This window comes from Panulirus ornatus, chromosome 6, assembly GCF_036320965.1.
Source record: "Panulirus ornatus isolate Po-2019 chromosome 6, ASM3632096v1, whole genome shotgun sequence".
Taxonomy (NCBI): Eukaryota; Metazoa; Arthropoda; class Malacostraca; order Decapoda; family Palinuridae; genus Panulirus; species Panulirus ornatus.
In genome coordinates, this window is record NC_092229.1 from 6,149,090 (window position 1) to 6,161,786 (window position 12,697).

At 47.4% G+C, this 12,697-nt stretch overlaps 1 protein-coding gene across 1 annotated transcript in view; it reads right to left on the reverse strand.

The window, feature by feature from the left end:
* LOC139749264 (cell adhesion molecule Dscam2-like) overlaps positions 1-12,697 on the reverse strand; it is a 468,747-nt gene that overhangs the window by 67,408 nt on the left and 388,642 nt on the right. The window contains 4 exon segments of the mRNA XM_071663001.1: positions 4,417-4,531; positions 8,765-8,967; positions 9,546-9,987; positions 11,060-11,211. Coding sequence (XP_071519102.1) covers positions 4,417-4,531; positions 8,765-8,967; positions 9,546-9,987; positions 11,060-11,211 — 912 coding nt within the window.

The following is a 12,697-nucleotide window of genomic DNA, read 5'->3' on the forward strand; positions in this document are numbered from 1 at the left end:
CCTGACCTGAAACCACAATGTATATCGCTCTACACGAGATGGAATAAGGATGATTATGGCCACAGAATAAATGATAAGTGATAAAACTACACGCTTTATACCCTTTAGCCTAAGAGTTAGGTCCGTGAGGCAGATGTCAAGACGGCCCTTAAGAAAGATGGTTACAGCCCTTGGCTATAATGGCCTGCTGGGTTTTTGACCTGACCTTTTGGGGGTCAGGGCAAAGCAAAGGGTAGGACCGTCTGAGCTCGAGAGTCGCACAGTCGTACACAAGGATCGTACCAGGAGTGATCGTAGGTCGTACTGTTGCGCTTATAGTCGTCCTGTCGTGTTCAAGGGTCGTCGTCCCGTCGTGTTCAAGGGTCGTCGTCCCGTCGTGTTCAAGGGTAGTCGTCCCGTCGTGTTAAAGGGTCGTAGTACCCTCGTGTTCAAGGGTCGTCGTACCGTCGTTTTCATAGTCGAGTCGTCGTGCTTACGAGTCTACGTGCAGTCGTACTTAAGGGTTGTGTCGTCGTACTCAAGGGTTGTACCGTCGTCATCACGGGTCGTACCGTCTGGTCACGGGTCGTACCGTCATGCTCAAGAGCTTCAACATGGTTCTCTTCAGCGCTGGAAAGTCAAACGATGTGGTTCTCTAACTGTCAATCAGTCTTTGCCCTTTACTCTTCCTTAATTTAAGCCATCAACAAAGCACCAAACAAAATTATACTCAGTATCATTTCTGTCTCCACACGCTCTGTCCTGAAGATTACTCGTATGCGTAAAGCATATAGGTTACATGGCATTTTTCTCAAACCTAACTGCGGTTTTCTGTTTCAGCAAGTTCGCGTCGTGGAAAACAGAGCTACGGCCTCGCTTGCGCACACATCCATTCTCTAACTGTCATGTCCACAAGACACCAGGGACAGCCACGCCTCAGGGATCTTCCAATGGTTTCTCCTGATCACTTCATATGCTATGTTTCAGCCCAGTGACCGCACGTCGCTCCCTGTATACCACATCACTCTAATTCGATCTATCCCAGGCATGCCTTACACCCTCCAGTATATTCACGCCCTGGTCACTCAAAGCATCTTTCACTCATTTTTGCCCACACTTCTGAAGAGTATATTCTCTCCTCACTCATCCTCTCTATATGTCCAAACCATTTCAGCACAACCTCTTTAGCTCTCTCTCAACAATACTCTTCTTATCATCACATCTTTCTCTTCCTTATCAACTAGTTCACTCAGCGGCACTACGGAGCGTCTGGGGTTTACTGTGGTAACCCAGGATCACTGGAACCACCAATGATCAAGTGTGGTTTACTCAAGAACACTCTGGAACTCGCTGATGTACTCGTGCTCTCACTCAAATGTCATATCTGTAACTCCCTAGACCTCGTATTCCGTCACTCAGAGGCACTCTGAAACTCTATGACGCGACGCTGCCATGGGAGCCATCCACTTACACTTCAGTGCTTTTCCCCTTTACTTCTTTTTAAGTACATAAAGTTAAGAATATGTTATATACGTATATACGAAAAAGAATGTAATCGTCTTTTTGACATACCGTACCTTACCACCAATTTGCTTTCATATTGTATCACAAAACCTGACAGAGGGGGGAAAAGATTTAATATGTATATAAGAATTCTTTTTGGCCCAACTGGGCGGCTTGCTGCAAATGTCCGTTAACTATTCAGTCACAGTCCCTCACACAGGGAAAATGCCCACGTAAGAGGGACTTTGTGTGTGTGTGTGTGTGTGTGTGTGTGTGTGTGTGTGTGTGTGTGCTTTTGCCTCTATACTGCGTCGAACCTGCGTACAATTCATTACGGATGGTTATTTCAGCGTCAGAATCAATAGAGGACATATTCATCTACCCGTCCGTCACCCCAAAATACTACTATTTCTACTGGTACTAAAACAACTGAAAATAGAAACACGAAAACGAGGCTTTTCAGAAAGTTCGAACTGGTGTGTGTGTATATATATATCATCATCATTTTGAAACTCATCTGTTTCGTTGCATCATTCAGACCCGATGCCGTATGTGGATACGGCACCGGGTCAAGACAAGAGTTATCCACTGGGTTATATAGTCAGTGGACTGAAGGACTATAATCCTCGTCTCTCGAACCTGTATTCATCTGTATGTCCCAACAGAGAGAGAGAGAGAGAGAGAGAGAGAGAGAGAGAGAGAGAGAGAGAGAGAGAGAGAGAGAGAGAGAGAGAGAGAGAGAGAGAGAAACGCATGCTAATTTCATGCCTTTTGGGAATTCGGCCTCTATTTTTTTTTCTCTCTCTCTTTTAACCACGAAAATGAATCAGGACGAAAACTTCGTTTGCTCATTTTTCTCTTTTATTATCATTATTTCCGAGGTGGAATTGGGGAGTGTGGTGGCAATATGTGCACAACAGCAGCGGGCTGGGATGAGGGGTCTGAGACTGCGATGTGTCACATGTGATGTGTCTTATGAAAGCAAAACTCTCTCTCTCTCTCTCTCTCTCTCTCTCTCTCTCTCTCTCTCTCTCCCTACTATCTATCTATCTATCTATCTATCTATCTATCTATCTATCTATATATATATATATATATATATATATATATATATATATATATATATATATATATATATTCCCAGAGGCACATGTCTGTCGTAGGGTAACCTAATGATCTGGGTTTAAACTACAACATAACAAGGTGTCACAACATCATTATTTCCCTCAATATGAACGGAATGATTATTACAACCATCGCTGGACTGGGTAGGTAGATATCCTTACCAGTTCTGACGCATGCCTGCTTGCAACAGGTTTAGTGTGTATACACATCTGACTATGTCATGAAGAACAAAGAACAAGACTGGTGAAGGTCCAACGCTTGTTATCGACGATCATTAAGCTTCCACCGAGGCAAGAACTCGTTCTTCAGCAGTGGGGAGAGAGAGAGAGAGAGAGAGAGAGAGAGAGAGAGAGAGAGAGAGAGAGAGAGAGAGAGAGAGAGAGAGAGCACTTCAAAGCCACAGTTTTCCTTCAGAAGTGCAGTCTTTTCTAAGAACTGACGTGTGCTTCTTCAGGTTAGAATAAAAAAAAAAAAAAGAATGTTTTCCCAGGTGTACAGTGCCACTTCCAGTGCGCACCGAGAGTTTCATTGAAGACACATATTGTGGATGGAAGATGGGTTGTTCCGAAGGTGGATTTATCCAGGAGACAACAGATCCTGCAGGAGCGCTGAGCTTGTCCTTTGACCTGAGGTTTCTTCACTTGATGTGACGGCTATTATAACCCTGGAGGGGGTCTTTGTTTCGGAAACGTGGCGTGTCCTTTGAGGCAACATGTTCCTTCGGGAGTGATGTTTCTCCTGCAGGAGATATGCGCTCCAACGGGAGCGAAGTGTTCCTTCGGTATCAACGTGTCCTTTCTGGAGCGATGTGTCTATTCAGAAGAGATGTGTTCCTCTTGTGAGCAAGTGTACCTTCAGGAGTTGCAGTTCGCTTCAAGAAAGACGCGTCCTTCTTTAAGCGTTCTCGTGTTCATTCAGGAGTAACGCGTCCCTTCAGGAGGGAAAAGTCCTCTCAGGGTGCAACATCTCCCTTCAAGAGCGGAGTAGGCCTTTAGGGTGGACGTCTTCATCATAGGTAACGCGTACCTTCCTTGGTAATATGTTCGTTCGGGAAAGACGTAACCCTTCAGGAGTGCCGTGGCCCCCTGAAGGACAACGTTCGTGTCCCCTGAAGGGCAACGTTCGTTTCCCCTGAAGGGCAACGTTCGTATCCCCTGAAGGACAGTGGTCGTGTCCCCTGAAGGACAATGGTCGCGTCCCCTGAAGGACAAGGTTCGTGTCCCCTGAAGGACAACGTTCATGTCCCTTGAAGAATAACGTTCGTATCCCCTGAAGGACAACGTTCGTGTCCCCTGAAGGACCACGTTTGTGTTACCTGAAGGAAAACGTTCGTGTCCCCTGAAGGACAACGTTCGTGGCCCCTGAAGGACAACGTTCGTATCCCCTGAAGGGCAACGTTCGTGTCCCCTGAAGGCCCACGTTTGTGTCTCCTAAAGGACAACGTTCGTGTCCCCTGAAGGACAACGTTCGTGTTCCCTGAAGGACAACGTTCGTGTCCCCTAAAGGACAACGTTTGTGTCCCCTGAAGGACAACGTTCGTGTCCCCTGAAGGACAACGTTCGTGTCGCACGCAACGTTCTCCCTCGGGCGACATGCTGCTGTAGGTGGTCGCACGTTTGATTTGTTCGAATTATGTAGAAGCGACCAAAACACCTATCCCGTTCGGGGCATCAAGGGACCGTATGAGCAAATCCTGCCTCACCACGCAAGTGATGCTCCAGCTGGGACAATGACGCAAAGGGAGAGGAAGAAAAGAAGAAGAAAAAAAAAAGACTAAAATTAATGACACAAGGGGAGCGACGTACGTACCTGTAGCCTCTGAGGGCACCGTGATGCAGGTGTTTCTCTGGCGGACCCCAGGTGATCTGCACGCTGTCCCAGGAGAGTCCCGCGCACCGCAGGTCCATCGGCGTTCCTCCAGGCGCTGAGGGGAACATGAACACGCGTCATCATACTGATAACCTTGCGTCTGATAACAGAGCTGCACAAAGACATTTTCTGTGGATTGCTGAAACGTGGAAAACGTGCATTGTTACATATGACAACTCTGTCAGGTCGTGTTTCCTTACGATTTCCTGTAGCGCAGCCGTGATGTGAGCGGTCGTCTCCATACACAATTCCATGAGATCACATAGCGATGCTGGAATTTCTAATGTTACATGCTGTCGTAAATAGTTCTCCCTATAAAGCGAATAGAAGTTTTGATTTAGAGCGCTAAGGTGACAAGAGGAGATAGAAGTTTGCTGAGGTAGGAAAAATGGAAGAGAGAGAGAGAGAGAGAGAGAGAGAGAGAGAGAGAGAGAGAGAGAGAGAGAGAGAGAGAGAGAGAGAGAGAGAGAGAGAGAGAGAGAGAGAGAGAGAGAGAGAGAGAGAGAGAGAGAGAGAGAGAGAGAGAGATGCCATGAGGTTACCGCTCAAAATAACGATGTTGTCAAAGATGAACGGAATGTGTGCAGTGGAGGATATGATCGTCGCACATACAAACTCTCAACGGAAAGAAAGTGAATGAAGAAAGAACTCTGGGAAGTTCCCAATCTTTGTACAGCGTTCACAGGAAAGTGTGATTAGTGCTGTATCTGCTTTTACATAGCAACAGTGCGCATACGAGGGTGAAGAGTGGTGAGAGAAAATCAGTCAGGGCTGCGTATTGTCACCATTCTATCTTACATCGGATGGAGCACGACGTAAGGTAAGAGTAAAGTGAAGTGATAGCGATATAAAGGTTTACATCTGAACCATAATGAGCAGGGTGGGAGTTACAGCAGCTGATATACGCAGATGATTCTGTTCTGTAAACTGGATCAGAGGAGTTTGGCTCTGGAATGGTGGTTCAGTGTGATAACATATATATATATATATATATATATATATATATATATATATATATATATATTAGAATAAGGACTCAGGAGAGAATGAAGGTTTGAGGAAGATAATTGAAGCTATCGTTAACCCTTCGATTTCAATCAAGATTGGCATTGTCATGTAGAGCATGTAGGGACTAACTGAAGCGAAATGTAGAGCTGGAGAAAAACCGGAGAAAAATACCCAAGTGGTTTAGTTAGGGAAAATATAAAGAGGAACGGAAATATGAAACAATGTGTAGCCAATTTTACGAAACCAAAGTGGAAGGAGTGTAGGGGAGACTGCTCGGTAAGTAGTTCTTTTCTTTTTTTTTCTTTCAAACTATTCGCCATTTCCCGCATTAGCGAGGTAGCGTTAAGAACAGAGGACTGGGCCTTGAGGGAATACCCTCACCTGGCCCAATTCTCTGTTCCTTCTTTTGGAAAACTAAAAAAAAAAAACGAGAGGGGAGGATTTCCAGCCCCCCGCTCCCTCCCCTTTTAGTCGCCTTCTACGACACGCAGGGAATACGTGGGAAGTATTCTTTCTCCCCTATCCCCAGGGATAAAATATAAAGTAAGTAAGTAGTTCTGTTTTCCTTTTTCTAAATTGAGTGCTTAGGGGTGGGAAGGGAAGGGATCGGAGAGGGGAAAGGTGTAGTTGAGTTGCAAAAGATAGAAACAAAAGATAGCTACACACTGCACAGGTGTACAATGCAGGTTTACTGAAACCTACGTATCATTGGTGACTTACTTATATACATACCCTTGTGTGTGTGTGTGTGTGTGTGTGTGTGTGTGTGTAAACGTCTCTCACATCTTTGACGTTCTGCAGGTAACCAAATGTGTTCAACATTAATTCTCCTTTCGAGGTCCAGAACACATCTACAGTTCGTGGCTTCGTTGTTTAATTCCTCAAGCCTCTGCCACGTCATTTTTTTTTCTTTTTGCTTTTGGGTCGCTTCCCTGACGTAGGCACCAACTGGTCTTACGTCGGTGTTACTGATCGCCTTATATAACCGACGTGTGACGCAGCGCGTGGCTCCAGCCTACGGGATATGCAGGTGAGGTGAGGGAGCGCTGGTGAGTTGGTCAGGAAGAGGAAGGATCATAGCTTCTACCGGATGTTATCTCTGGAGTAAGAACCTCACAAAGATGGAGCTTAAACACAGCTTACTGCTGGGTATGGACGCGAGGTGAGAAAGACCGTGAGAATACTGTTTCTATCCACACAATTTGCGGGTGGGATGATGAGCTGGGAAGAGAAACAGCTCTATGAGGTTAGAGGAACGCTGAGAGATATGGACATCGCAGTGTACGGGTTAGCGTAGCTGACAGTGACGCATTCAAAATGCCGCACGGGGTCAAGCCGGCACAGGTTCGAAATTCTGGATGCAGCAGTCGGGCCACAGTCAACCCAGCTGTTCATCCATGGGTACCTTGACTTAAGACTAGGGTATGTACATATATGTAACCTTAATGATACGGCCTTGATGAAAACATTCAGTCGCTCGTGCAGTCTCGGCTGAAAAATAGTACATATCTGTTATGATTCTTGCATTTTAATACGCCTCCATTGAAGACAAACAAAAATCGATTACGTGAGCATTATGTAACGATAATAGTGAGACATACGCAGCTCTCTGAGACATCTCACAAACTGGAGATCAAAACATGGCGACACATATCAAAATGGAAAAGAGGTTTAAACAGAGGGACTGTCACTCCATCAGAGATTACCTCTGGCATGGTACAGATAAAAACACTTAAAGAAAGCAACATGTGTGAGTACAGCTGGTAAATGAGTACGTGTATAGTGCTTAAATGAGTGAGTAGTTTTACGTTATATCTAGGGCAGGACTAGTGCGCACTCTGTTGCTGTTGGACTTGTTTGATATATACAATGATGGTTTGTGCCGGAAAAGATGGCCAAAACATAATGCAGATAATGCAGGAATAGTAGAGCACTCGACAAAGGAGTAGCACGTAATGTGAAGGAATCTATGTCAAGTGCAAATGCGGGTGAGGTGATCCCGTTGCAGAAAGTGGGAGGAGTCAAGTTGTAAAATGTTGCAGGACAGACACAGGTTGAAGAGTTCGCCAAAGTTTGGATGGCTGAATAGCGCTACCGAAAAAAAAAAGAGAAAAGAAGAGATGGTAAGATGGAGAAAAGGGTGTATCAGGGAAGACTTCTGAAAGACGGAGGAGTGGTCAGGTCTTCGTGGAAAGCAATCGGAGGGAATAGGAAAGAGGAGGAGAATCATCGTTTGAGACCCGTTGTTTGTTACTCCGTCTGTACAAAAGCAGATCTTATTCCTACGACTCTAAAGCGCTCAGGTCAGAGTCGGCTGACCAGCGCCCGTCCGCATATTTTGGTCAAGTCTTACGCGCGAGTTCATTTCCCAGCCGTAATTTGCGGAGACGGTCAAGTAACTTCATTCTGAAGATTCACTTTAATGAGCACTCCCGCTTGACCTGTATTTCATGCCTCAGCCACTCCCGCGTGTGTTTTGACGTCCGAGCTCTGATCTCAACCACTGAGGTACGGTCACTATACTTCACAGGCAAGTACGTATTGAGGAACGTTTCAGTATCTCATCAAAAGCAAGTCGCCCGCACCTACATTTCACGCCTCAGAGGCGAACCTGCCACCACAAAAGTGAAATGGCTTCCCGATGAAAGGCAACAAACGATTTGGTCTACGAGGACTCAGTCCACTAGAACGATGTGGAGCGCGAAGAGAATTTTTTCCGAATCTTGGGTAGAAAGACGCGGACCACCGAGGCTAAACCAGAGCGTCGACATATTGAAGGTAAAGTAAATAACATAGACTGTATTTGTATGATGAGACTCGTTCGTCAGGGGAGAGAGTCAGGGCTAGAGAGGAGGGCAGTTGAGAGACTATTCTATTAGCGAAGGACGACTCATGTAAGACCGTGAAGTGAAGAGATGACAGTGTGTGTGTGTGTGGGGCAGACATATTGATCGAGTCGACCTAGGGAACAGTAAGGGATAAGCAGGTGGAGTACTGTTGACTGATTGATCTGTATCTTGATTGTGAACTGTTGCTGCCACTTCATTAGATTCTCTCTTGAGGGGATTTTCGCTATGAAGTGGACATAGTGTAACATGCAAATCCTTGTTGTTGATATTCTTTTATTACTGGCTGTAAAAGTGCTAATTCACATGAGGGGATACCTGGCCTAACCTATGTTATCTAAGGAAGATAATGATAATGATCGAAGAAGTATCTTGGTAAGGGATCTCTTGCCCTCACTGTAGGAGCAAAGATGTAGAAACTGAGGCGAACTCACCGTCCTCCCTCGTAGTGACGGCTGCTGGTGGACTGAGCGGTCCGGCTCCCTCGGTGTTGAAGGCCTGCACCACCACATGGTAGTCCTTGTGTGGCTCCAGCGCTTCCACGTTCACCGTCCATACACCCTCACCCTCGGGCCCGCTCCTGACGCCCTCCGAGTTCTCCACCGTGGTGAAGTTGTACTGGGGAGTCCCAACAGTCCTGAAGCCACGAGTGCCAAGAGTTACACTACATACTGAAGCTGCTATTGGTGTTCATCAGCCCATAGTGGGTCATTAGGCCTGTCAGTGAGGGCCATGTCCCCAGATGTGGCCACGTCTGGCAAGCTAATGAGGCCTGTCAGTGAGAGCCATATCCCCAGACATGGCCACTCCTGTGAGGCTCATTATGCCTGTCAGTGAGTGTTATGTCCCCCGGATAGACTCATTCCCGAGAATCTCGATTCAATCCACCATCTGTCAGCTGGCTAAGCCTGTCACAGCTGTGGTGCTTTAACCCTCACCCAAGTTGGCGCCCATCTGTCTAGTAACCAGAGGAAGGATGAACAGATATGAGGTCCCTCTACCCACACAGGTTGACAGGAGTTATACTTCACTACTCCCAGGAACGGACCCCTTATCCTGCTACATAGGCATACATTATTTCTGTTCATTTGTCCACTGGATGACCCTGTACCTACATAGAGCAGGTGGAGTACCAGCACTTTACTAATTCATCACATGATAGGGACAAACCTGGTGCACCCGGCCTATGCCAGAGCGAAAACGTTGAGGACTTACCCAGCCTGGCGGACGACGGGGGCGTAGCCGAGGTAGTAGCCCAAGATAGTGCCGTGGGCCCGGTCCTGCGGAGGGGGTCGCCACGACACCCGTACTTCCCGAGGCCCCGTCGCCTCCGCCCTCAAGTCCCTGGGCGGCGCTCCGGGTTTCTCCGCTGAGGTGGTGAGTCGCAGGTCCTCAGACGGCGGCGATCTACCCAGGTGATTGACAGCTACCACACGCACCACGTAGTCTGTGGCGGGCATGAGTGGCGACACTTCCACGCCGGCCGAGATGCCTCCTGCCTTCACCGAGACCTCCCGCGCCTCGCCCCAGCCCTCCAGGGAGCGTCGAAACTGCACCACGTAAGACTCCGGCGGTGGGTCGGGCGCGGTCCAAGATACCCGCACGGCTCGCGACCCCTCACCCACGACTCGCAGCCCGCGGGGCGCTGACGGCGGCTCTGTCACAGTTAAGAGACAAAACAGGTGTTAACGGGTACACATGCCACTCCTCCGTCAGTACTCTTTTTCGTCTTTCTCAAGCTAACAATATCATATTTCCCACAGCTCACCTGGCTGCTCCATTTGCAAACAACCAATCCCTAACTGTTATGTGAAAACATACCAACATTAGAGTTAACCATTTACAGACAAGCCTCACAGACCGCTGCATGATTCAGCTTGACCGATTCATATACACGACGCCCAGATGCTCCTGGACAGTGCCCTCAATCTCCACATAATCCCACCCTTACATTCAGATCCCCTAGCATTATGATTCGATCACTTACACCACAACTGGTAAGGCATCCACTCAGCTTTCCCTGAAATGCATCTATTTTTTTCCCCTCCCTCTCCTCACTGTCCGGCACATAAGCACCAACAGGTGTTACCGGGCTCAGCCTGCAAGAGATGACACCGCGTACGAAAAAAAAAAAGAAATCAGCTTTGGCGAGCCTGTATCACTGGGAGTACAATTACGTCAAAGAACCTCTCACTCCTAAGTAGTCTACACTTCTACTACTGGAAGTAGCGCAGCCTTGGGTCGCAGGAGCTTTCAGAAAGCTCCCGGGCGACACACCAGAGTTATTTCAATGAAATTGGTCGTGGGGTGATTACAAATGCAAATGGGTACGAACATCCATCCCATTACCCTATTACCCCTAAGCTCTGGAACGAAGAGGTGTGCCTATCGGCCCTCAAGGATTGTCACAAGACACTGCGAGCATCTTCCTCGGTGCGTTAGTGTATATGAGACAACTTCAGGCATATTAAAACCATTAGTTCATGCCGTCATCACGACGGAGTGGAGGCCCTGGTTTTGCGTGAAGACACACACACACACACACACACACACACACACAACACACATGAGAGATGATAAGGCCCCACGAGTTCTAAAAACTCTCCCCCTCCCTCCCCCATAAAATATGATTACACTGACGTCCTGTAACTCAATGCTCTCCCAGGTGAGGTATTACATTTTCTATTCCGCTGACAGAAAACTGGACGAGGGGAGGAGGCAGAACTCACCGTGGACGTTGAGCCTGACGGTGCGAGAGTTCCTCCCGTAGGTATTATGGGCTGTGCAGGTGTAGGCCCCAGCGTCCGTCTGTATCGCGGCGCTCACCTCCAGTTTGGCCACCGTCTCTCCCCCTGGCTCCACCGACGCCTTCTCCGAGTACCTGCCGGAGGTGCCAGACTAGGTTAGTAGCGACAGGTACCACCCAGGTACTAGGAGAACCTTTGGGACTTATATTACTAGCTCCCGCACCTGAGATCATGTCATGAATTGGTTGGTGTTCCAGTGAGATCGTGTTCCATGCTACTGTACACTTAGGAGGGTCATGTCTCATGCGCTGGCGTACCTGTGGGATCATGTTACTTGCTACTGTAATCCCAAGGGATCATGTCATCTTCAGCAGAAGCCCCTGGGGAATCATGTTACAAACGAAGGGAATCAGACAGCAACAGACCACTGGATCCTTTCAAGGTTACGCGGCAACCTAAAGAATCCAGTCTTTACGTGATGATGGTTAATCTGTAGAGGCCGTTGATGCACTCTGGCCTCCTCTCATGGATTACATCTCGTAATAATGTAATTGTGTGGGATCACGTCGGTTGCGTGTGTAGGTAGTGTCCGAAAGGGGCTATACCAGGAAGTGATAAACCTGGAGAGATAATGTAGTGTGTCTGTAAGGATTAGGGCGAGTTCTGATGTGCCTCTAGGAGGCAGTCTTAAGGTGCTATATCTTAAAGGCGAGCATCACGAGATGCCTGTAGTGTTATGGTGAGGCCTTAGTGTCCTCTGGGGTCGTATAAGGTGTTGATGTGTCTCAGGGAGCCATATCAGATGTTGATGTGCCTCTGCAGGTCATACCAGATGCGAAAGTGTCCGCTGGGGTCATGTGAAACGCTAGAGTTCCTCTGGGGTCATGTCAGGTGAAGTTATAATGTATGTCCTGAAGGTCAAAGTGTTCATGTTAAGCTTTACTAACTCAGGTTTACCTGTGATGATCACACCTGGATAAAATTCGTGTCGTGCATGTAAACCCCCTCATAAGAATTGACGTAAGATTATTGATAAGAATGATTCTAATTCTTCTAGATGCCCAGTCTGGAATGAACTGGGAGCACAGTCTTTATCTAGAGTCTCTAGAGGATTTTTAAATGAGTTTTTAAGGGTAAACTACTCTAGATGGTTTTTGAGGATACAAGAGAAGGTAGACTGCTTTGGAGAATTTTTAGGAGAATGGAGGAGGTAAACTGCTCTAGAGGGTTTTTAGGATACCGGAGGAGGTAAACTGCCCAAAGGGATGTAGTAGCGGAGGCAAACCCTTAGGATACTGATGAAGGCCGACCTGGTGAAAGCAGAGGAGGCCGACTCATCTGGGGAAGTGGTAAAGGACGACTCCTATACGTACACATTGCAGAACTCAGCTTGGGAACCAGTGAACAAGGGTCTATATAGGGAAAATTGGGGGGCAAAAAAACCCTCACCTGGTAAAGCCTGACTCACTTGGGCCAAACAGACTCACAAGTGATGAGAAAGACTCACCTGTTAGGCAGTGATGGAGTATAGGACTCACTCAAGGGGAATGGTTATTGAGGAAGCAGCGGGAGGTGTAGGGTGAGGAGACTACCTTGAGATAGTACGTTGGGTTTACATGG